Source organism: Tachypleus tridentatus, chromosome 7 (genome assembly GCF_004210375.1).
Source record: "Tachypleus tridentatus isolate NWPU-2018 chromosome 7, ASM421037v1, whole genome shotgun sequence".
NCBI lineage: Eukaryota > Metazoa > Arthropoda > Merostomata > Xiphosura > Limulidae > Tachypleus > Tachypleus tridentatus.
The window spans coordinates 15381275-15407734 of NC_134831.1; the positions used below are offsets into that span (position 1 = coordinate 15381275).

The following is a 26460-nucleotide window of genomic DNA, read 5'->3' on the forward strand; positions in this document are numbered from 1 at the left end:
TTTCCCGATTGCAGGTATCTTCATTTGTGTATTAGCTACGCGGTTTTAAGTGAAGTGCGATTTTTTCGTTTGGCGGATTTCAGAATGAATGACCTGAAGAAGCAACGACTTGCTGTGAAATTTTGTGTTAAACTTGGAAAATCTGCGACTGAAACTTTTGCTATGCTTAACACGGCTTACGGTGATGTTGCTATGAAGCGTATGGCTTGTTTCAAGTGCCATGAACGTTTTAAGGATGGTCGACAGTTCATTGAAGATGATGAGCTTCCTGGACGTCCTTCCACGTCAACTGACGACCCACACGTCGACAAAATCAACACCCTGGTGCGGGCAAATCGACGTCTGACTGTCAGGGAGCTTGCTGAAAAGTGTGGGATATCAGTTGGATCTTGTTACGAGATTTTGACCGAAAAATTGAAGATGCACCGCGTTGCTGCGAAATTCAGCCCTCAGAACTCGTGAGTTTTTGGCCAAACACTCGATCACTGTTCTTCCCCATCCCCCTTACTCACCTGACCTTGCTCCTTGCGATTTGTTCTTGTTCCCCAAACTCAAAAGACCCTTGAAAGGAAGAAGATTTGAGACGATTCCCGAGATTAAGGCAAATGCGACGAAGGAGCTGGACATTACAAAAGAAGCGTACCAGGACTGTTTCAACAAGTGGAAACACCGTTGGGATAAGTGTGTGCGTTGGGGAGGAGAGTCTTTGAAGGGGTCCCAGACCTGTAACTTCTAAATAAAGTACATTTTGTTTTATGACGTCAGTCCGCGTATTTTTTGAACAGACCTCGTATAGCTTTGTGCTTAACTTCAAACAGATTAATAACCTAAATCCTTTTTTAAAAAGTAGCACAAATTTACAGTGAAACATGAATTATTCCATTTTTACATTTAGGTATTCAGAAACAGACAACTATAACTACACACAAGTTAAAAAAGAAAACGAAAATAACATTCATACATTATCTTATTTGAATGAAGTATCATCACAATAAATATATTATTGTGACCTGTTATTTCAATTGCCAGGTTTTCAATAACTTCACAGATGGCGCTACGTTATTTCACTGGTAATTTTAATATCATTGTAAATTAGTGTTTCAAATTATTGTGATATTTTTTCAACAAGTTTGACTTTGTAGCCATTACTAATAAATACTACAAAATATGGTATCAAAATTTCAAAACATGAAAAAACTGTAGAATAACATGCATTGCTTGTCAATCTAAATAATTTGCATTTGTTTGTCCGGATATTTTCTCGTAAATTTCTCGATCAAACATTACCTATCTGAAATCGGTAGAAAGGCTTTTGTCCGATTAGTTCAGATTGTATATTGGTTTATAATTTAGAATCATCTTACATTTTTTTGCTTATCCAAGCTTTTCAGTACAATAAGTAAGGGAGCCGGCATACCCAGGTGGTTAAGGTACTCGACTAGTAATCTGAGGGTGCGAGTTCGAATCCATATCGCACCACACATGTTCGCTCTTTCAGCTGTGGGGACGTTTAATGTGACGTCTAACACAACTATCCATTGGTAAAAGAGGAGCCCAAGAGTTGGTGGTGATGAGTAGCTGTCTGCCTTCCAGTTTTACACAGTTAAATTAGGGACGGCTAGTGCAGACTGCGCTGGTGTAGCTTGGTGCGAGATTCAAAAACAAAGCAACAAGTATAGTACACAATGGCACAATGTCGTTATTTTCACGTGATGGTTGGCTTCAATTTCAACTGTACTTTCTTATTAGCAAAGTATTTAATACAAAGGACACTAATTCGCATGTAATTTCCTAAAACAAATGTGCATGAATTCTATTTGTATAGGCTTTCTCAACATATTTAGGTATAAAATACGCAGGCGCAGTTCGTAAAAAAACCTATGTTTATCACTTTGTAAGCAAGTATTCAGATGTATCTGCATAATCATTCAAGTTTGCCTTCATTACAACTTTTTTACTTTGCAATAATTTAACTCCGGTTCGTTACATCGACTGCCATTAACAACTTTCAGCTAGTTGTTTTTCTTTAGTATGCGTTCTATTCTTCGTTTTTATGAGTTTCTTTATTTCAACTCACAAAACCACATCATAAACTTTAAGCTTATAATTGTTTTATACTCTGTACACTATTATAAAATGCATTATTGTTTTCTTTACATGTAGTTCTATTAAATAAAGTTACATCTAAGTAAATCTGTTTGTCTGATCACGTATGATTTTTTCTTTTTAAATATACTGGGATTTATCATTCTAACACATAATACCCCCCGGCATGGCCAAGCGTGTTAAGACGTTCGACTCGTAATCCGAGGGTCGCGGGTTCGAATCCCGGTCGCACCAAACATACTCGCTTTCCCAGCCGTGTGGGCGTTATAATGTGACGGTCAGTCCCACTACTCGTTGGTAAAAGAGTAGCCCAAGAGTTGGCAGTGGGTGGTGATGACTAGCTGCTTTCTTACACTGATAAGTTATGGACGACTAGCGCAGATAGACCTCGAGTAGCTTTGCGCGAAATTCAAAACATGCAACCAAGTAAGCGAAGCTTAAAGAGCGTGCGTGAAAATGATAGAATAAGGAAAATTTAAGTAAAGGGCATCAAAATTACCGTAATTGTTTTCGGGTCGTGTCTAGAGTGTATATATATATATATATAGAAGGTGAGTAAGTGCAATGCTATTGAAACAGTTTTTTAGTTCAAATTTGTTTTATTTTTTGGCTTCAAATATCAATTCTTGGAAGTTAAATGTAATATTTTAAATAGCCCAGAGACACAGGTCGACTGACAGGCGCACAATACATTCCGTTTATTTGTTTCAGAATTTTCGCGAACGCTACATAAAGGCTATCTGTGCATAGGAATTATAATTTAGAACTGACAGATCGCTGTACCTGCCGACAATTTTTGGACTACTTTTATGTGAACAAATTATTGGAGATGACAATCACTTTTATAACGTACCCATGGTTCTAAGGTGCAAAGTCGTTTATGTCGAAACGGGCCACGAAACTTGTGCAATTGGATTTACGGTCAGGACATCTGACTACAAGGATACACCCGGCCCAACGTAATCAAAGACAAATCATGAATACTTTGTTGCGTGTTGATAGAATTAATAAAATACCCATTTAAGAGCCTCTAGTGGCACAGTGATATGTTTGCAGACTCACACCGCTAGAAACCGGGTTTCTATACCCGTGGCGGGCAGAGCACAGATGGCCCATTGTATAGTTTTGTGCTTAATTCTAAAGAAACAAATAAACACGTCAAATAATAGTTTATTTACTGTTCACAAAAATCACTCCAGCGATATGAAAAGTCTTACAATAATATATTGGTGTGTGTGTTTGTCAAAAAACTGTATACATTACAGGGTTGGATCTATAATTTTCAGTTTGGGGAAAGGAACGTGTTTTAAATCACCGTAGTTACCTCCTAATCTCCAACATTTTGCACACACAAACACTGTTTTACACCTTTTCTGGTTCGTTTAATATTCAAATCCCCTGATATGTGTAGCATTTTAAACAACTCATATAAATATTACCTAACGAATAACAGCGATTTCGCAATGAGTGACCTTCCATCTTCAATCCGTACCCGTATTGTGATTTTTTTACATACGTTAAGTGATTTATATTTATATATATTTTTCGTATAGCATAAAATCACTTAGTTTTTATTTCATAAATTTCGAGAAAAAACTGACGAATTTTTAAAAGTTACTTTATGAAAGTCCATACGGAGACAACAATGAGCCACTGAGCACTATACTAGAAGTGTTTAAAACCATCAACCATTATTAATGACTATTGAAAAAGCTTTCTAACCGCAAATTAACTCAATTGCTGATGTCCTCGTGCTAAGTACAGTTGAGGCTTGTTAGTGGATGTATGTACTCGTACAAGTCATTTCGCACGCAAGAGGTAGCTTGTTTCTCATCCAGTGTCTCTCTTATAATATAAAAGCACGCTACTTTTTCGTGGTGTAATTTAATATTCATTTTTCCACGTTTTCTCTGTGTTTTTGGACAACGTGTTCTTTGAAATAAGCCAGAAATCATGTTGTAAGCTTCCAATGAAACATCATTGAATATAAAAAGTGTTCAAAAAGTGAAAATATATAGATCACTAAATATGTATTTCTTTGTATACAGACTTTTGTTAAAAGATAGTTAACGAATTGGTTAAATAATGGAATGGAATTTCTCGAAATAATGGGTTTTATGACGGTTTATCAACTAAACGAAGCAGGCTGAAGATTTTATTGTTTATAAGTTGATTTTTTTTTGTTTCTTTGTTTTGAATTTCGTGCAAAGCTACACGAGGGCTATCTGCGTTAAAAGTCACAAATTTAGCACCGTAAGACTAGAGAGAAGGCAGCTAGTCATCGCCACCCGCCGCCAGCTCTTGGGCTGCTCTTTTATCAACGAATAGTCGGATTGACTGTCATCTTATAAAGCTATTACGGCTGAAAGGGCGAGCATGTCAGGTGTGACGGGGATTCGAACTCGCGACCCTCAGATTGCGAGTCGAGCGTCTTAATCACCTTGCCATGCCGGGCCCTAAGTTGATGGAAGAATATCAGATTTTAAATAAAGTGTTGTAAATAATTATGGAATTACACAGGTGATATACACGTAGGAGTTTCACAATGCATTAGCACATTGTATTTGTTTTAAACAGAGCATTTTACCGAGTTTTTATATTACCATAAGAATATTATTGTACGAGTGTGAGATATTGTTCAAAATATCTTGTATTACTTCCTAAAGTTCAGTCAAGTCATCTGGTTACCCTCTCATCTTATACATAAGCCCATGCAATCACAATATTTTTTTCTGAATTTTATGCAGGACAAGCCATGGCTGTGGTTATTTCATTGGCCTTTTTTTATTGTTGTTTTTGCTATATTTTATACATGCTTGCGATCACTGTCAACAGGTTATGTTCCTGAAAAAAATGACATGATGAATAAGTACTTGTTTGTACCTGTTGGCAGTCAGAGTGCCATCAGTTTAGTATACTCCCAATACCATTGGCTGAAATGCAATCAACACTTGATTGGTCTTTTATCATGCATGCTTCACTGTAAATGTTGAACATTAATTGTAGTACTCTGCTCTTTTATGCCATCAAAAAACAACAACAAACAAACTGTCGTTGACTGTTCCCATAAACTATGAATCTATATTAAATTGTAAAGAGTTTTCTCTTTCACCTTTGTTCATCCCATTGTTTAATGACCATTTATGACTTTAACATGTGTATTTATATCTACGTCGTTGACTGGATTGTCACGTTTCACATAAAAAATACACCCTGAGTTACTTTTGAAGAGTTCTGACTCCCTATCGCGATTACTTCTCTTAAGAACAATATCAATTCCGCGTATTTTTTTCCAGTTTCCATGCTTCTTCTATTGAAGTATGAGACTTCGCTTCAATATGTGACATGAAATATTCTCAGTCGGAAAACTTTTATTTATATATATTTGTCATGTGGCACTTTTGTCCTGAGGGTCTTGATTGGAATAACCACATTACTTCCGTGAAATCTGACTGTGTGTGTGTGTACTTTTACATGTCTTAAGCTGTTTGGCACTCTCTGATTGAATGGAAGACAGCCAATCACAATGATAATTATCATCATGCGACTATAGTGTTCCTTTTCATACAATAGGGGAGGAGCAATATCATATAATTGAATTTCATACAATTTTATTTATTTTATCAATAATTATTGCTCATACTGTATGTGTTAATATCTAGTAATATTATATATTTTCTCACGGTTGGTTGCACTCAGTGAAAAATGCTTGTGGGCGTTGTGGTCTTCAGAATTCTAATCTACTTTCTGATAATTACATTTTTTTTTATTTTTGCGGTTTGTGAACCAAAAGAAAGATGTTAAGTCTGGCAGACTTCACTGCTACGTGTATCCTACGTTTGCAGACACAACTACCTTCGAAACAGGACTATCTTTTATATACTTTGCCACCAAGTATCCTGTTCCCTGTACCGTGGTGTTACTTACACTTCTATTGCTGCGATTTTTTTTGTGGGAAATACTTTTCTGTACTTATATACAGACATATATACACATATAGATGTAAATAAACAAAAAAAACATTAAATATTAGTTTAAAAAATCTGATTTCATAAAAAAGTTGTTTGAAATATAAGAATAAATATCTGTGGTTTAAAAAGTTACTGGGATGCGTATGTGTTTGATTTGAATACTGTGCTATCTTTCATTTGAAATGTTGTACAATACTCTTAGTAGCTTGTTAAAGTATTACTTTGAGTAAATACGTTAACAAGTGCAATATTTATATGTCATATAGACGCACACTTACACATAATCTAGATAACATATTAGGCTTGGATAAGTTTATTTATGACAAAGCTATAAAGACTACTGCCGTCCTTAATTATTAACTGTGGACCAAAGGGAAGGCAATAGGCTAATACCACCCACCCCCAATAAACAGAGGTATCGACCGTAACATTATAAATTCCTCACTAGTGAAAGGACGAGTATGTTAGGAGCAGGTTATCAATCCCACGGCCCGTAGATTGCAAGTCAAATGCCTTAACCACCAGGCTTTGATGTAAAGTACATTTCTCAAACTACTAAATCCTGTTATAGAAAGTATATATCTTATTATGTCGTTAACTAAAACCATTTTACCAGCTATTCTTAAAATGTATTTTCAAAAACAGTTACCGTACAAACTTTTCTTGTTGTATAATAGCAAATTTGCAAGGATATTATCAAATTATATGCTTAATTACATACAGCAATCATCCTAGAGTTGGATATTTCCATATACAACTTTGAATTTTCGTTCTGAAATATTATAAAAATGTACGTAATATATATCATTTCAAATAAAACAGTAGCTAAGCCTAACTTGTCATTTGTTTTTCAACTTTTAACCTGTTACGATGTGAACGACATAGTTATATTTGTTACATTCCAACACATTACTAATGCCTGTCGTTAAAATATGTTTTGCTGTTGTACAAACTTACCACGCTGTACATGTAACTGAAGCACTTACTTCACTGTTTATCCATTCTTGTACCACTGGCTGAGATATAAGCATACACTTCATGAAGAGCGAAACTTGACACGAACACGTTGAGGCGAATGGGCATGACGTAGCCTAAAAAATTGTTTCACCAAGACAGCTTTATCGTCAGCATGGGTTTCTTTCATTGTTCCGTTTTATGTTTCTTTTATTTACTAACTAGTTCCACGTTAACTTTCCGAACTGGAGATAAAGATATCGCAATGGACGTTTTTGCTGCAGAATTTCAAACCTTGAAGAACAAGATGTCTGATATCGAGGGTAAGGCAATCAACCAGATCGTGACATAAGGTTACCAGCTACTGCAGTATTAACGTAATCTTACGAGAATTTGTATTAATTTAAAACCTCTTGATATAATTCTTATACGTAGTTCTTCAACCTAACCAGAATGATAAAGTTATATTTAGTGATAAGAAGGTTTTATATTTTCGGAGATAATTTAATGTTTGGGGTTACAGTGTAGGTATAGATACAACGTTATTAAAAAAATTTAAAAAGACGAATAAAAATTGATTTGTCGATTTACTGGCTACATCTAAAACAGGGGTTCTTAACCAGGGGTGCCCGCACCCCTAGGGGGTGCGAAGATGATTCCCAAGGGGTGCGAGGATGCCCATGAATAATTAAAGCAAATCTATATTTTTACACAAGAGTATGTTTAATATTTTTATATTTAAGTTTCCAGGGGGTGCGAGAAATGATTACTGATTTGAAAGGGGTGCAAACACTGAAAAAGGTTAAGAACCACTGATCTAAAATGTTATGCCTGTATAGATTTATGGGAATTGTTGAGTGAGATAATTTGATACCTTTGTTATCCTGCTTTGCAGTTGTTATAATACTGTTTGATATGCAACACCGACTCACGGCTATACTGGCAAAGAGACACGTCTGCTTCCTGCCACAGATGTAAATGTTTTACTGTAAGGCAGATTAACGTGTTCACACATACGTGTTGTTCTTCAAGCTCATTCATTGGTCTAAAACTTAAGCAAAAATGTCTCATACGTTTCCAGTATAATTTTCTATTATAATTATTACTTTCATTTCTTCACACACAAAGGCTAGTCGTAGCTTAATAATGAGTGTGCCCGGACTGTGAATCCAAATGTGTGCTATAAAAGTGACTGTCAAATCTTAATATTCCATCAGACACCGGCCCGCCATGGCCAAGTGTGTTAAGGCGTTCGACTCGTAATCCGAGGGTCGCGGGTTCGAATCCCGGTCGCACCAAAGATGCTCGCCCTTTCAGCCGTGGGGGCGTTATATTGTAACGGTCAATCCAACTATTCGTTGGTAAAAGAGTAGCCCAAGAGTTGGCGGTGGGTGGTGATGATTAGCTGCGTTTCCTCTAGTCTTACACTGCTAAATTAGGAACGGCTAGCACAGATAGCCCTCGAGTAACTTTGCGCGAAATTCAAAAACAAAACCATAAGACAAGAGCTGGTGGCGAGTTCTGTTAAATAGCTACCTTTCTTCGTGTCCGTTGGTTCAAAATGAGGGACAATTATGCACAGATAGTAATTTTGCGCAAATTTTTGAAACAAAGAATGAATTATACACAAATCATTAATTTTTTAAATATAAGACAACTACTAATTGTATCTGTAATTATTATTAGATTAAGCTAAATGTTTATTTCCATATATGTCTAAAAACTATTTATGATGTCGATAAGGTCGTAGTATGAGAAAAAAAGACATATTCATATAACATCCATGCTATGCTCAATCGAATACTTTTTAACTCTCTTTTTCCCTTGATGCAGGACAGATGGAAATTTTCACTTCTCTTTACACTATGAATCTGGACAAAAAGGTGACAGCGATGGAAAGCAACATAAAGAAAATGAGTGAAAAAGTAGACGCTCTTTATAATCACGTTCTTGCCAAAGACACGACCGACAAGTCACCAGATCAACTAACGACCTCTTTCCGACGTATTGCTCAACGGCTAGAAAAGCTTCTGGAACAGCCGGAAAAGAAGTCACAAACAGATCTCAGGGAGAATGAAAGTAGATTGAGAATTCACAGAATCGAGGAAAATATTTATGGTTTATTTCAAATTTTTAGTGCTTTAAACATTAAAGTTGATTCTTGCTACCGTGTTGCGAAAGAGCGTGAAAAATGTATAGACAGAGAAAGTCTGGAGACATGGCTTAAAGATTTTATGGTTCCAAACAGAACCGCATGCAAAGATGACACAGATACTGAAAAAGATCTAGGAGGAGACAAGATGGACCTTTTTGTTGAAAAAATCAGCCAGAAAGTGGAAAATGTGATTGAAAAACTTCCACCTGAGAAAGTTATAAATGTTGAAGACATCACAAATATCGTTATAAAATCTTTGGAAGGGTACGTAGAACTGTTGCTTAGTAAAACTCAAAATTGTTCTTTGGTATCACGGATGGACAAGCTCTTAGGCGTTCTAGAAACATCCATAGGAACTTCGGAAGTCAAATCTCCGAGAATACAATCTCCATCGAGCAGCCCCAAGGACCAGGCATTGGCTGATGAAGGAAGAGATTACGAAGACGAAGAGATACAAGGAGACAAAGAACCTGGTAAAATATTTAGGAGATTCTGGAGAAAACTTACAGAACCGGTAACGGAACTGAATAAGAAAATTGAAGCTATTGAAATGAATTTTTTGGATAATGTTCGGTTACTCCACAACCAGACAATGACAACACTGATGCAGTGGTTTGCGAAACAGAGTTGGGCAGCAGCAAAGCCTTGTATAGATAAGGTCCAGGTCATCGTGGAAGTAGCAGAAGCTCTGAACGAGAAGCTGAGACATCTGAAGTCGTCTCAAGATTCCACAGCAGATACCTGTAGCGCTATCCACAGTGAAGTTCAGTACGTTAGAAGGCTGCTAGAGACACGCTATACAGTGGACAAAACAGTAGACTTAACCACAACCGGGCAAAACAAAGTTGACCATACTCCTCAAGACTGCTCAGACCTACAAATGAATGGAGCAATGCAAAACGGTATTTACATGGTACGGCCTTCAGGTGTAGAAAATGAATTCCCTGTGTATTGTGACCTCCGTACAGACGGGGGAGGCTGGACGGTAAGTTCACAAAATAAAAAGAGACAGAAAGTCATATGATTATATATTATATAATTAATAAAGAAATATAATCTAATATAACATGAATGATTAAAACGTGAATATTTTATAAATAAACATAATTAAAATAATCTATTTCTAAAACGAATGCATGAGGCAGAGAGAATACAGTCAACATATGTGGTTACCGTTATGATAGCGTAATTATTTTGCATGTACTTTCACCTTACTAATAATCGTAGGATAAGATATTGTGAAATGTGATAATTAGCACTACTACTTACTTCTAAAACACAATAAAATATAGTCATTCTTCTTCAGAACAGTCATACTAACCATAAGCAAAATACTGTACTTCAATGTCAAGTTAAGGTCAAATTCCTCCCATGCCGAAATGTTAAACTCCAGGTTAAGGGGCACAATCGGATGACAATAATAATACATTCCACCTTATTATAGGTTGATAGAGGGCGCTAGTTGAAGAGATGTTCATATAATACTGTGGAATTTTGAATGTTATTTGGTTTTATTATTTTTATCTTTAGAAGTTAAAGCAGAATAACTAAAATAACTAGATTTAGTAAGATTAGAAACTAAAACAGTAATTGTAAGCTTTTAATTTAGATTTTAATGGTGTAACGTGTAATATAACGTTAGATTAGGTTTTGTACACGTTACGGTTCTTTATGCTTAGTTATAATTCAACCTGTAATGAGATTGTGTGACAAACTGGATCTATTGTTTTATTTAATAAATACCGTTTAAAAACTAGATAATTGTCAGATTTAGGATTAAAAGTGGTAAAAACAGGCTAATGGTATTTAATCATAGTACCGAATGATTATTTTAATTTTACAATAACACAATGGGTAAGATCAATTCAGGGCTTAAACGTTCCCAGTTTGTTATGTACGATAGTTGCTATGAATGGGTTTTATTTGGGAACTCTGGACAACTATGCACTTTTAAATAAGCTAATAGTAAGGATGTTTAATATGTGTATTTTCATATAGCAAAGCCACATCAGGCTATCTGCTGAGTCCACCAAGGGGAATCGAACACCTAATTTTTAGCGTTGTAAATCCGTAGACTTACCGCTGTACCTGCGGGGGGCATGTGCAATTTATATGTAGAGTTTGCAGGTTGGGGAAAAGTTGGAGGCTATCCTAACTAAAGTTGAGAAAATATATAAAGAAAAGTATAAACTGTGAGAAATAACAGCAGGGCTTCGAGAGAACATAAACTTGTATATGCAAAAGAGGCATAAGATAAGACATTCAGGAAGTTAGAAAGGGTAGTAATAGGGATAAAAGTAGTAAGCTTAATTACAAAGACTGTTATATTGAGCAACAGATTTCACCATTTGGCTTATGTAGATGAGGAACTGTTGGAGGGAGGGAAGGCAATAGGAATAGAGAAGGAAATGTATTATGAACTTATAGGTTATAGGTGATTCCTTGACACGACGTATGGACAGAATAGTCTGTGAGGTAAATAGAAATAAATAAATTATATTATGCTACTCATATGGAAAACATAACTGACAGAGTAAGAAATATAACGAAGAGGACTGACAACAATTCAGTCTTTGTTAACCACATAGGAAGAGTAAGTCAGAGGAGCTACTTAATAAGTACAAGGGGTTGATAAAATAATTTAAAGATAAAGGCCATAAATTAATTGTGGAGATGAAAGTTTAAGTAAGTCACTAGAGCGAAACTGTAGACTGAAATTAATATGTAAGGATAAGTAGGTTAGCTGGCTCTACTTGTGAGATCAGTTCAGTGGGAGGAGGGAAACTTTTTGGAATGGATGGTTTACACTTAAGTAGGAAAGGATTTGGCATGTTTTTAAGGGCTATTAACTTAGCTGTAAGGGAAGTTTAAACTAGGATTAGATAGTGGTGAGGGCAAAGACAAATTAAATGAAACAAAATTGTTATGTAGAGGAAAGTTTAGTATAGGAAATCTGTATGAAAGTAATTATAAGAATAGTCTTAATTGTTACTATGGTAATACTAAAAGTATAGGTAATAAAACAGATGACTGTAGGGCACTGCTAGGATTAGGAGATTTTGATATAGTGAGAATAACTGAAACATGGTTAAAAGTAGTTAATATTGACAAAAGAATTAAGAAAATACATGACTATAGGTTATTTAACAGGGACAGAGAAATAAAGAGAGGGGGGAGGAGTGGCTTCACACGTAAAGTGTGAGTTACATCCTGTTGAAGTTGAGAATATTAAGGATAATAGCAAGTACGTTAGACGTATTTGAGTTTCACTTAGTGGATGCCAAGGGAAAACGCTCGTGGTAGGAATTTGTCACAGACCCCAGGTGAAACTGATAAAATTACTAAGAAACTTTACAGTGATATTAAGGTTTCATCTGTTAATGAAGTAATAATTATGGGTGATTTTAATTTCAAACGTATCGATTGTGAAATGCAAGAGTCAAACCATGAGGGAGAAAGGTTTCTGGAAACTGTTCAATATTGATTTTTTCGTCAGTTGGTTAAGGAACCTACTAGAAGTAATGTTATTTTAGATTTATTGTGAAATTCTAATATAGAAGTGATTGAGAGTGTAAAAATTGGGTAACACCGAGGTACAAGTGATCATTGCTGTATTAGGTTTGATATTTTGACTTCAAATTTCAAAGGGATGTAGCAAAAAATTGTCTGTTGTGAACTGGTCAGCTGAGTTATTTGGAAATACTGAGCAAATTCTGAAAATATTTAAAGAACCAAATCTCAGTTTTCAAAATAACTATATTCCTTACAGAGAGAAAGAGGTAGCTGCAAGTGAGAAGAAAAGCAAGTTGTCTCACAAATGGTATAATATATAAAATTAAAAGCATCACAAATTCTAAGAAACTTTTAATGTACTGATATAGATGACTAAGAAGGTTGGTCAAATAGGAAATTAGGACATCCAAAAGGATGCGTGAAAAAAATTGGCTGAAAACAAAAATATAACAGTAAGGATTTTTTAAAGTACTTTTGTGGTAAACAAATGTTTGGTTGGGGAGAGGAACTTCGTGAGATAACAAAAGAAGGCTTGTATCTGGTGATTATGAAATGGCTAAAATATTAAATTCTGATTATTCTTCAGTTTTTACTAATGAAACCTTAAGCCGTATTCCTCATCTTGAGCAATTTATAGATGAAAACAATGTTGTACAAGACAATTTCATAAATTATGATCTTGTTAAAATAAAATTAGGAAGTTTAAAGAATGATAAGGCTCTTGGACCAAAGGATTTTGAAGGACGTCAAGGGTTGGATGTGTGAAACACTTGCCACAATGTTTTGTAAGTTTTTGAATAGTGAACAAGTACCAACAGATTATAAATTAACTAATATCACTCCTATCTTCAAGGGATGTGATAGAAGTTGTCCCAGTAATTATGGGTATATTTGTCTTGTCTTATGTCAGTTGTGGGATAAGTTTTGGAAAGTCTGATAAAATATACTTTGCACCAATGGAAAAGTTTTGCCTTACAAATCTTTTGACATGCTTTGAAAATGTGAAGATTTTGTGTACCTGAATTTTCAGAAAGCATTTGACAAAGTGCTACATAAAAGGCTTGTAAAGAAACTTATCTCTGTAGGTATGGGAGATAAGTTAACTAAATGGATAGAAGAGTGACCTGATGGTAGCAAACAGAGGGTTGTTATAAATTGAGTTCAGTCAAACTGGATTAACTTGCAAGTGATGTACCTCAGGGCTCAGTCTTAGGATCATTGCTCTTTTTGGTTTATATTGATGAAGGAGTCGTCAATAAATGATTTAAATTTGCTGATGATGTTGACTGTTGCTGGCTGTGAAGAGGATTCTGCTGCTTTACAAAAGGTTTTGGATTATTTACTGAGATGGGTAAACAAATATCAGATGGGTTTTAATAATGATAAATGCAAGATATTGCATGTAAGTTATAATTTGACTTATATGAATAGTTTGGATGGGAACAACCTTAAGAGTGTTATGAAAAAACAAAAGCGATCTTGGTGCAATGGTTGATCAGTCTCTTAAACCATCCAAGCAATTACTAGTGGTAGGGCAAATAGAACTTTAGGTTGTATTTACAGAAATATTGAATACAAGTCTAAAGATATTATAATTTTATTATATAGGTTACTGATTAGGTTACATTTGGAGTATCGTGTTCAGTCTTGGACTACTTATCTTAGGAAGAGAATGAATTGTCGGAAAGGGTTCAGGGGGAAGGTTTACTGCAATGGAACCTGGAATGTATAGGTTGACATTAGATGAAAGATCAAGATTCTTAAAATTGTTTTATACTGAAAAAGAAGAGTTGGAGGGAATCTGATTGGAGTGTTTAAGATTGTAAAAATAATTGATAATGTTGATGCATCGACATTTCTCTTTACTTAACAGCGAGAATTATAGAATTAGGGGATACAAATATAGAATTAGGCAAGGTATAAGCCGCCTTCAGTTAAGACAAATCTATTTTTTAAATAGGGGGATGGCCTACGGAATGGGCTATCTCTGTTGTCCCTAAACATTACGTTATGTTACCAAGATGCGAGCCATCTTCGATCTTTCAATCATCTAACTACGAGTCCAAAACGCGAACCCTAATGTACCACGCTGACATATTTCCACGTTTATCAGTTGCTATTTCTAAAGCACAAACACACAACGCACTTTTGTTGAAATTATTTATTTGTTTCATTTATTAGGCGAAAAGGTTGATTCTGAATGGGTAGATAATTAACTCATTGTGTATTTACTGTGTGGTAACATCAGACTACGTTGAAAACTCAGTTTCTCGGCTGCTCAGGGAAAGGAGATATGCAAGTTCCCAGTGTTGTGAAAATGATGGAATATATTTGTATTCTATAGCGGTATTAGCTGAAACTAAAGCTACCTCAGTAAGTTCTAAAGAGTTACAATCGTTGTGACTATTGTCCAAATATTTTACGTTCCACGTGAATAGCTACTACTATCCGGAGATTTTGTTTATCTACTATTTTTTATTAAGGCTTTAACATGCTATATTATAGCCAATAAGTGATTATTTCACAGATTTGTTCAGGACATATAATATCTGCAAATCTCTCCTTTTCTAGTTTCTTTACTTTCGTAAGTATCGTATGTACATGTCATGGTTTTATTCTAGTCTCACACCAGTGCATTGCTCTAAATATACACCAGGTTCTTAATACTTACACCTTATTCTGCACACATTATTTGGTGTATAAAATGGATAATGGTTTATGATCAGGTAGCTGATTAGGACCAAATAATGCTTTGCTTGGCCCAAGTAGTTAGGGCGTTCGACTCGCAATGGCCGTGTGTTGAACTATATATGGTTACAGAACATGTTTGGCTTTTCTTTGCTCATTAGGTTATTCAGAGAAGGGGAGACTTTGGTGAACCTCGACAAAACTTCACTGAAGACTGGGAGACCTATAAGGATGGTTTTGGTGACCCTCTTCAAGAATTTTGGATAGGAAATGAAAAAATATACCTTTTAACAACTGCCAAAGAAATGAAACTAAGGATAGAGCTTCACGACTTTGATAACAACTATGCCATTGCCGAGTATAATCGGTTAGTAGTTTCAAGTGTTAAGCCTTTCTCTACATTCTTCACCGGGACTAAAGTATGATATATTTTTTTGTGTATATATGCTTCATGCAGTAGAATCTACGGTATAATATCAGCATTTAACTTCCTCTCCTTCCTGTATCCCCAGTCAAGTGTATTTGCTTTAGCGGCGCGTACAGTAGATGATAGAGAATTCCCAAGTTTTATTTTACGTATTGAAAGTTTAAATAAATGTAAAAACTGATCTTTGATAAACACTAAACGGTATGTCTCTGGAATCAGTGAAGTTATTCAACACTAAACTCTACGTTCACAGATTGTTTGACAAACAATCAATGCTCCGTTGTTAGATTTATTGAGGTGAATAAACACTAAATACTTTATCACTAGACTCAGTGAGGTGAATAAACACCGAACACTCCGTTCTTGGATTCATTAAGATGAATAAATTCTAAATATTTGTTTCCTAGATTCATTTTAATAAGTAAACACTAAATGTTCCATCTTTTGATTGATTGAGTTGAGTAAACACGAAATGCTCCGTTCCTGGATCCAGTGAGTTAAGTAAACACTAAATGTTCCTTCCTTAGATTCATTGAGTTGAGTAAACACTAAATGTTTCGTCACAAGACTCAATGAGGTGATTAAACCTTAAAGGCGCTGTCAATAGATTCATTGAGTTGAGTAAACACAAATATAATGATACTTAGCAATTGTAATACAAAACAGGGATTTTTATATAATCGAGACGAAATTTAATCATGGGGTTTTAATTAAATTAATTAATTTATTAAAATTAAGTAATTAATTTAATTGTCACGGGATGATTTGACAAAAACTTATGCACACATGTACGAAAAAAAATCATGGAAGTTTTACTGAAGTTTTTTATTGTTGCGTTACAATAAATATTTAAAAATATAATTATACTATTTTAATTCCCAATATCAACAAAACCTTACTTGTAGTGATTATTTGCGTATTTAAAGAGGGAACTGTTGGCTCGTTTTTGTTTAAACACAAAGCTACATATTGGGTTATCTGTGCTCCGCCAACCACGGGTATAGAAACGTAGTTCGCAGATATGCCGCTCTGCCACTAGAGGGCTAAAGAGGAAGTGTATATAATACAAAAAAAAGCGATGTCGAATAAAAGCCTGTGATACACTCCATTAACAACTTCGACACAGTTCACCACTTCTGAAGTGAAACGAAAATAGCAGGTTAAACTTATTCATCTGAAATTTCCTAATCAAGGGATTAATTATCTCCTATTTTCAGGACATGATCTTTAGAATCCGCATATTCGGTTTAGTAACTTCGTAATTACTATTTCTTTTCAAAAGTATTATTTGTTCTATTCGAAAAATATATTAATTATATTAATATTATATTATATTAATTAAAATATATTAATTAGTTAATTTCCAACTTTTTGATTGAACGATATGGATAAGTAATTTCGTAGTATTTTGACTGTACATTCTATATGTTTTTTGTTTTCCATAGATGAATGTATAGAAGAATCATAAGTGTAAGTTTCAACACTGCATTACTGTACAGAATAAAGACTGCGCTAATCTGAGAAAAAATCTAATTTTTTGTTTACATGTACAAAACGAGTTATTTTTTTGCTTGTGTTTTGAATTTCGCGCAAAGCTTCACCAGGGCTATCTGCGCTAGTCGTCCCTAATTTAGCAGTGCAAGACCAGAGGGAAGGCAGCTAGTCATCATCACCCACCGCTAACTCTTGGGCTACTCTTTTATCAACGAATAGTGGGATTGACCGTACATTATAACGCCCCCACGGCTGAAAGGGCGAGCATGTTTGGTGCGACGGGGATTCGAACCCGAGATCCTCGGATTGCGAGTCGAGTACAAAACGAAATGAATGTTATACACCTAGCATTGTTGCACTACTATTACACATTGAATTGTAGTAAAGATATTGGGATCTGTGTATTGTTTCGATATTGTAATTCTAAGGCTGTGTCACTGATACTGAAGATTCATACCGAAGCATAACAACAATCAAGTAGTGTGTCGTGCGGCCAAAACAATCTGTGGGACACACTGTATGTTATCGACAGAAGTGACAGCTTGAACTGTGGTAATCCAAACTGTCACATATTTTTAGTAGTTGCGTTTTAAGGAACTCATTTTTCATATACCAAATTTCAAGGCAATTTATTGAGAAATAAAAGAAATATAAAATATCCAATTTTGATCGAAGTTCTTCCCTTTTTATTTCTTCGTACCAAAAATGAAGAACCTGTTTGATAAAGAAACACATTTAACTTTCATGAATTTTTTTTCAAGTTTGGTTCATGGTAGATTTTACAACCTACAATTAGGTGTTAGATTTGATCTAAATATAAACATATGTGCAAAGTTTTTCAACAACAAAAATCAGTTTTGACCAAAACCTTTGTGCATGTCTACACAAAAAGTCGCGTCAGTTATTGGTATGTAACTTTTACTACAGCTTCACGTATGAGTGAAAGTGGGTTGATTTTAGTTTTTGACATTTGAATTAAAGGCGGCTGATGTAGAGCAGTAGAACTATTGGACGAAAGTACGTGAAGATACACAAGTATCGGTTAAGCCAAGCAGACTGAATTACCAGTTTCTAACTCAAGTTTTTGAAAGAATCATATGATTGGTTCATTTCACAACTCATTGCCAACTTTTAAGCAACAGTTAGCTAAATTTTATGAATTCTTCTAATTAAAGATCGTTTAGTGTCACGTGGTATTAGCTTAAGCAATTAGCGTGAATAATAAAGCTTGATACGGTTGTACCGAGTGCATGCGGGTGATGTAAAAAAAACTGTTAATCTAGTTTCTATGGCGTCACTATAAAGGAAGTTATTAACACTGTTTCAGAGAGAAAACCTACCACCATTTATTTTAAAGGATCTAGTCGTACTATAAATTATAGGTCTATACCAAGTAATAAGGTAGTGATCCTAAAGCGAATGTTGGTTACTGTCGAGTGTCACTTTTTTACTCGCTGTGTTGACAAAAAAATAACGATACCTCACCGAAACCACTTCTGGTATGAAAAATAGGAGCGGCCAAAAAAAGTATTAAATGTACAACTCAAAGGCATGAAATGAAAACTGGTTGTCAAAGTGGTACCTACACTTATGGCACTGATAATAACTGGTAGCTACACTTATGGCACTGATAATAACTGGTAACTACACTTATGGCACTGATAATAACTGGTAGCTACACTTATGGCACTGATAATAACTGGTAGCTACACTTATGGCACTGATAATAACTGGTAGCTACACTTATGGCACTGATAATAACTGGTAGCTACACTTATGGCACTGATAATAACTGGTAGCTACACTTATGGCACTGATAATAACTGGTAGCTACACTTATGGCACTGATAATAACTGTTAGCTACACTTATGGCACTGATAATAACTGGTAGCTACACTTATGGCACTGATAATAACTGGTAGCTACACTTATGGCACTGATAATAACTGTTAGCTACACTTATGGCACTGATAATAACTGTTAGCTACACTTATGGCACTGATAATAACTGTTAGCTACACTTATGGCACTGATAATAACTGGTAGCTACACTTATGGCACTGATAATAACTGGTAGCTACACTTATGGCACTGATAATAACTGGTAGCTACACTTATGGCACTGATAATAACTGTTAGCTACACTTATGGCACTGATAATAACTGTTAGCTACACTTATGGCACTGATAATAACTGGTGAGCTACTACTGCTTATGGCACTGATAATAACTGGTGGCTACACTGATATGGCACTGCACTAATAACTGGTGGCTACACTTATGGCACTGATAATAACTGGTAGCTACACTTATGGCACTGATAATAACTGGTAGCTACACTTATGGCACTGATAATAACTGGTAGCTACACTTATGGCACTGATAATAACTGGTAACTACACTTATGGCACTGATAATAACTGGTAGCTACACTTATGGCACTGATAATAACTGTTAGCTACACTTATGGCACTGATAATAACTGGTAACTACACTTATGGCACTGATAATAACTGGTAGCTACACTTATGGCACTGATAATAACTGGTAGCTACACTTATGGCACTGATAATAACTGGTAGCTACACTTATGGCACTGATAATAACTGTTAGCTACACTTATGGCACTGATAATAACTGGTAGCTACACTTATGGCACTGATAATAACTGGTAACTACACTTATGGCACTGATAATAACTGGTAGCTACACTTATGGCACTGATAATAACTGTTAGCTACACTTATGGCACTGATAATAACTGTTAGCTACACTTATGGCACTGATAATAACTGGTAGCTACACTTATGGCACTGATAATAACTGGTAGCTACACTTATGGCACTGATAATAACTGTGCAGCAAATAATTATTAGTTAGCGAGACCGCGTATTTTGTTTTGCCAGCCATCATGCTTTAAATGGACTCGGCTTGGCTAAGTAATTAATATTTGCTGTAAAATTATTATTACAACTCGATTGGTTTGAATTTCGCGCAAAGCTACTCGAGGGCTATCTGTGCTAGCCGTCTCTAATTTAGCAGTGTAAGACTAGAGGGAAGGCAGCTAGTCATCACCACCCGCCGCCAAATCTTGGGCTACTCTTTTACCAACGAATAGTGGGATTGATCGTACCATTATAACGCCCTAACAACTGAAAGGGCGAGCATGTTTGGTGTGACGGGGATTTGAACTTGCGACCCTCGGATTACGAGTCGAGTGCCTTATCCACCTCGCCATGCCGAGTCGTTATTACAACTGAACAACGTTTTTATACTTAGGTATACATGGTATAGTATTGTATTGTTTGTATTGTATTGTATTGTATTGTATTGTATTGTATTGTATTGTATTGTATAGTTTTATTGTACAAACGTTATAATTTTAAAGAAATTCATACAACGTAACATACACCATCATTGTTGATTGAGTGTGATGCATTGATCCCATGAGTGAATAAAAACTATACATTTTTATATTTCTTATTAATTCTTAAATCAGGATTCGGTCGTACAGAAACTGCGACTTGTTTTACAATCACGGTAAACGATTAAAAACCCCCACTAGAGCTGACTATTTATCGATAATAATTGTTAAAGTTCCACCTCTTGCAGAAAAAATAAACTTCATTTGAAAATGATTTCCATCGTTTGCATCAACATTTTTGGCGAAGGTACATTATCTTTTGGAAAGTCAGAAGACCTGTTTTCGGTGCTGAACTAATCGATACACTCTGGAAAAACGTTCGAAAGTCTTACGTGCAAGTATAAGGTTGGAAAGTATAATATTTACATGCAGCGATGTAGTCACGATGTTGAAGTTATAGCGGTCAGAAAAAGAGGTCGTCTGAGAAACGCAAGAATCCAATGAAAAGAAGGCAGAAAAACTGCGAAACAGAAGGATCGTCTGAATAAAACACTTTGTTGTTCTCATAGTAACCATTTATTTTATCGTTCAGTGACTGAAATGATCAGACCTCAGGCCTAAAGTAATAATAAATAGTTAAAGGATGTTTATTGCTGTTTTTACTAAATGCGCAGTGTCCTAAATGTCATAAACTTTGGAAAAACATTCTTACGGTGCCAGTCAAGGTCAAAATTAGAATGGCCCTGAGCGAAAGTAACCTTATTATAGGAAGACTTTTCACCAACATAAAATAAAACAAAACAAAAAAAAATATTTCTGAAGATACAATGCGTTTTGCGAAGCAAGAGATCGAATCCTAAGTTTTTGCATAGTTTTATATGAGATTTTAGTCCAGCGGATTTTAATTTGTTAAAAGTTGTCACCAAGGTTGAGGCAATTTCTATACGATTGACTCACTGTTTTGGTGTTAAATGTCTTAACAGATGGCACAGTCTAAGTTTTTTTTTAAACATTCGTACATTTTGAACTCTTATTTTTCAACTAGACTACAGACACACACGTGGGCTGGGTTTGGCCTAGTGGTGTGTGCCAGACTGCAAAGCTTAGGGTCTATGGTTTGCATCCAATTGCCGAAGAATCGCACTCCTCGCTTTGGAGTCCTGTGCAATATGGCGTGAATACCCGAAACAAGTGACTTCCAAGTTCAAAGCCCTCTAAACGTCCCAGAATAAATCCCAGTTGCTATTACTATCACGACTTAGTCCTAATTTTAACTGTCTTTGGTAACAAACGAACATTATTATTTTGTTTTTGTCGCCCTGTGAAATACTGCAAAAACTAGACATCCATCGTCGGAACTAGCGATACTGTAGATTTTTTTCATATCTTGACAGGTTCCATGTTTCAGACGAAATAAATAATTACAAGCTAAGTGTCAGCGGCTACAGAGGAAATGCGAGCGATTCCTTGACTCTGCACGATGGGAAGATGTTCTCGACTATAGACCGGGACAATGATGAAGTTGAATCCTGTTGTAACTGTGCTGATACGTTCAAGGGAGGATGGTGGTATTACAGGTAGGCTTAAAGCTAACTTATTAGTGTAAATATATATGTAAGTATATGTTACTTATATTCATGTAAGGCAGGCGTGGTTTCCTTCTATTTAAATACTGTAAATCACAGTTTCGTAATATATACCGTATTTCCCCAATTTTAATTACTTAAATTTTGAAAAAGAAAGATAAACATAAGAATAAGGTTGCAGCACTTCCACCAATCATATAAAGATGTTTCGTGGATTATTTATTAACTTGCGGTACATAAATTCTTTTGCCCACTTTCGTTTTTTTGTGGGCTATATGCTTATCATATCTAATTTTTAAAGTGTATACCTTATATTACTACTGGAATATATGCATTATTATCAATAATAACGTTATCATAAGCTATGGAGTTACTAAGGGAGCCTGTATTACAGCATCATATATACTCTGCATTTTGTTTATTTATTTGTTATTTAATACCAAGTAACTGATACATTTCATTCTACGTCATATAGAGGGCCTTGGATTACACTCCAGTATCGAAACGCTTCCTCTTGGCTTAAGTTTAGGCCTATGAGCAACGTAACCTTCGGCCTGGAAGACGGCGGGTAAATATTTGACTTATTTTAGGGAAAAAAATAGCGTCCTCGACGCCAGAAAATACGGTATATATTCGCACATATAGGCTTAGACCTAGTAAAAAACTAGGTTGGGAAATGTGTACTATGGTACTGAGAGATGGTAGCAGTTGTATATAATGCAGTCTCTGTGGGACGCTTTGAAGAAAATGATGTGCTTAAGGGAGACTTGGCAGTGACTGGCCTTTTTTACACAATATAAAAATCAAAATGAAAAAAAAGGCTGGTATAGGATTCACCTTTATATCCTCTACTACTACTTTGTTCGTCACACCTATTTCATTCCCCCTGCTAGTACAGCGGTATGTCTCCGGATTTACAGCGTTAAAGTCAGGGGTTCGATTCCCTTGGTGGGCTGAGCAGATAGCCTTTGTTATAAGAAAAACACAAACACACCCTATTTCATAATAAAATAAAATAAAAGATGTGTGTAAAAACATTAAGAACTATTGCAGTGGTGTTAAATGCTCGTGCTGAGAAAACGATTAGGACGTTTAGGCCTTAAAAATAAGGAATTAAAATCAAGTTTGACTGCAAATATTTTTACGCAATCCATTTAATTATCCATTACGTTTTCTGATGAGCAATTTCTAAAAAAAAAGGAAATTAAGAAAAGACACAGCTAGATTTTTTAATATTATTATTACAGGTGCTTTGAGGCCAATCTAAACGGACCATATCAAACCAAACCTACCGAAAATGGCTACTTCTTAGGAATTATATGGGAACAATGGCGTGGTGATTATTCTCTCAAAGGGTCTGAAATGAAGATTAGACCTCTGATGTTTGATGAAATTAAGGATCCGTAATTTTTACATTTTTACCTTTTTTTATTTGTGAAAACTTAGAATAACTGGCATCAACGTTATGTAATAATCGCAGGAACTATGTGTCAATGCACATTTTAGTTTAAGAGATTTCCAAGAAGATAGATATTTAAGCAACATTCTATTTCAAATGGTTTCGAAGAGATGTTAATTATTATCAAAATAGATGGTACTCATGCGTTTGTAGTGTTATTTCTTAATCTGGAACGTTTTATCTTATCCATTTAAAATGTCTGTTTTGATTTTCTATAGAAGTGGTATACTGAACTCATGTTCCTATTCATTTATTCTTTAATTCGTTGTTTTTATTTCAGATGTTAAGATGAGAATATTTTCAGGCCACATTTTTCCACTTTTGTAATATACGTACTAGTTCCATATACAAATGCAATTTCATGTGGAATAACACGGACATCGCCAGCAAGCAGTGCTATAACTCATTCATCCAACACGTAACGAAACAAGTCAATTATGACGTAGTTTTCAACCACAAGATGCAACTCAGACTTTTAACTATGCGTTGCATCAATAAGCTATGACTGTGTGGATGGCAGCCAACAGGGTCATAACCTTTTGACTGAACACGTTAGGGAAGTTCGACTACGTGTTGAAATGGGTCAGTACGTTGGTACCTTGTTGGCAGGCGATAATTGAGCCATAACTCAATTATTCAATGCGTAGTTAAAATATTCAATTACTTTTTGAGTCGAAACATTGTGACTCCTGTAACTTGTTATAAACGCACGGTAAATTTTCATAAAGCGACCACTGGGTAATAATCCATTTATCCAACGCGTAATAAAAACTTTCGACAACTCATGATAACCCCGATATCTTCTCATACACATTACAGCTGACTGTAACTCAAAGTTGAGAAACTTTTGTTGCTTAATTTGTAAATGTATTTTACTAAACATGAAGTATTTGTATAAAGCTGAATCACTTATCACTATCTCTCTATATAAATACTTTATATATAAATACTTTATGAAGACTTGTGATTTATGTTATATAATTATATATGTGTATTGTAGGAATTCAAATATTAGTTACATTCGTTAACATTACAGACGATAAATTATCAATATGAAAACAAGTCAAAAGAACAGTTGAAAGTATGTTTGTAGTGAGAATAAAGACAAAGGGCAAATTTCAACTTTTTTTTTCTAGTTAGAATTATTCCGAAATTTGCACTTGACGAATTATGTGGTGGCCTACCAGCCAAGCCTGCTACACCATTATTTCAAGTCTATGTATACGAAGTTCAATATTAAACATGTTTTTAACTTTCAGAATGATATGCTATCCAGTGGAATAGCGGTAAGTTTACGGACTTACAACACTAAAATCCGGGATTCGATTCCCTCGGTGGGCCCAGCATATAGCTCAAGTTGGCTTTATTCTCAGCTAAACAAAACTATACAAGTATGTTTCGTTGAAAGTTGCATTTTGTTTTTAAAATTATAGTCTTTAATAAATGTTTATCATAGCATTAAAATTTGTTAGTAATTCACTGTTTTTTGTATAAATTCATTTTTTCTCATGTTTCTCAAGGTTTTTTAATTGATGAGAAGCATTATTTAAAGAATCTTGGTTTAAAAGGTCTCTTGAGATGAATGACTGATTTCTTTGATAAACTTTCATAAAATCGTTATGCATTTAACAAACATAACGTTTAAAACGAATTCCTACATGACATAAAATCATAACATACATTTGAAAGATCTTTAAAAAGTGTAATATGACTGTCCAGTAATAAATAAATTGTTGCAGAAACAAAACGTAACTGAATAACCGTAGTAAGAAAGGGTGTTCTTAAACGTACACGGTATGTAAACAGGAGCGAGCAGTGGCGCTATATCTCATCCTTGTCTGAACTTCCTTACTTCAACATTATATCATATTTATTCATTTGTTCTGTTATCAGTTAAACGAGGCACACAGATGCAAATGGCGATGTTATAAAAGTAAATAAAATAAGCGAATTTAATGTGGATTGATATCAACGTTCATACGTTCATCAAGTTTTCAGGTAGAATCACTAATATCTGGGAACTTGTCGCCTCAGTGAGAAAAGCATATAGTTGTTTGAGAAACAATCCTATAACGTTTATACTTTGACCTTAAATTCATTTCGAATATTCAACATTGTCTAAAGCACCAACTTGCTAAGACTGTTTGAGATTGATTCGATAAGCTGGGAGTAATTAATTAATAGGCTTTAAAAAAATAGAAATAGGGCTAACTTCAATTTTTATCTCCTTCGCACATTCCCCATAGTTCATAGTGCTTACATATAGATTTTGGTTGATATTGGCCTAATAGGCTCGGAGGAGTTAGGGTGCGAAACAAACACACATTTCGTCTTACATTTTTTCCCCTCTCTACCAAACAGACACTAAATAACAGAATCTGTATTAATAATTCTTATCAAGTCAGTGCTATATGTTGTTCTTTATAGAATTTTATATACTTTCGTTTTACTTGCAGTTTCTTTATACATTTTTATATTTACGCCTGTAATAAAAACGTGATTTCATTTGTTAGATTCATGTAACTCAAGATTTCCTTACTTTTTCTTCCTGTTACTTAAAGGAAATACTCAAACAAATTGAAAGTATCTACTGTATTATGAGACCAATAAAGTAGTTCAACATTAAAAATACGGTGAATGTATTTATTTAATACTTGATACATTCCCTACAGTTACGTTTTGAAAGAGCATCAAGACAACAGAAGAATTATTATGTTTTTATGTGTTAACAGAGTAGCCAGA

The 26460-nt window shown here is 35.0% G+C and overlaps 1 protein-coding gene across 1 annotated transcript; it reads left to right on the plus strand.

Moving 5' to 3' along the window:
- Positions 1–7078: 7078 nt before the first annotated feature.
- On the plus strand, positions 7079–26347 carry LOC143255187 (uncharacterized). The gene is made up of 5 exons (XM_076510455.1): positions 7079–7354; positions 8865–10171; positions 15549–15754; positions 22068–22250; positions 23507–26347. The coding sequence occupies exons 1-5, from the start codon at positions 7207–7209 to the stop codon at positions 23664–23666; spliced, it is 2004 nt and encodes a 667-aa protein (XP_076366570.1). The 5' UTR covers positions 7079–7206; the 3' UTR covers positions 23667–26347.
- Positions 26348–26460: the final 113 nt, after the last annotated feature.

Coding starts and splice junctions, on each gene's coding strand:
- LOC143255187 (XM_076510455.1), top strand. CDS start 7,207: ATGGGTTTCTTTCATTGTTCCGTTTTATGTTTCTTTTATTTACTAACT. Junction 7,355..8,864: donor CAAGATGTCTGATATCGAGG/GTAAGGCAATCA, acceptor CCCTTGATGCAG/GACAGATGGAAATTTTCACT. Junction 22,251..23,506: donor GGAGGATGGTGGTATTACAG/GTAGGCTTAAAG, acceptor TTATTATTACAG/GTGCTTTGAGGCCAATCTAA.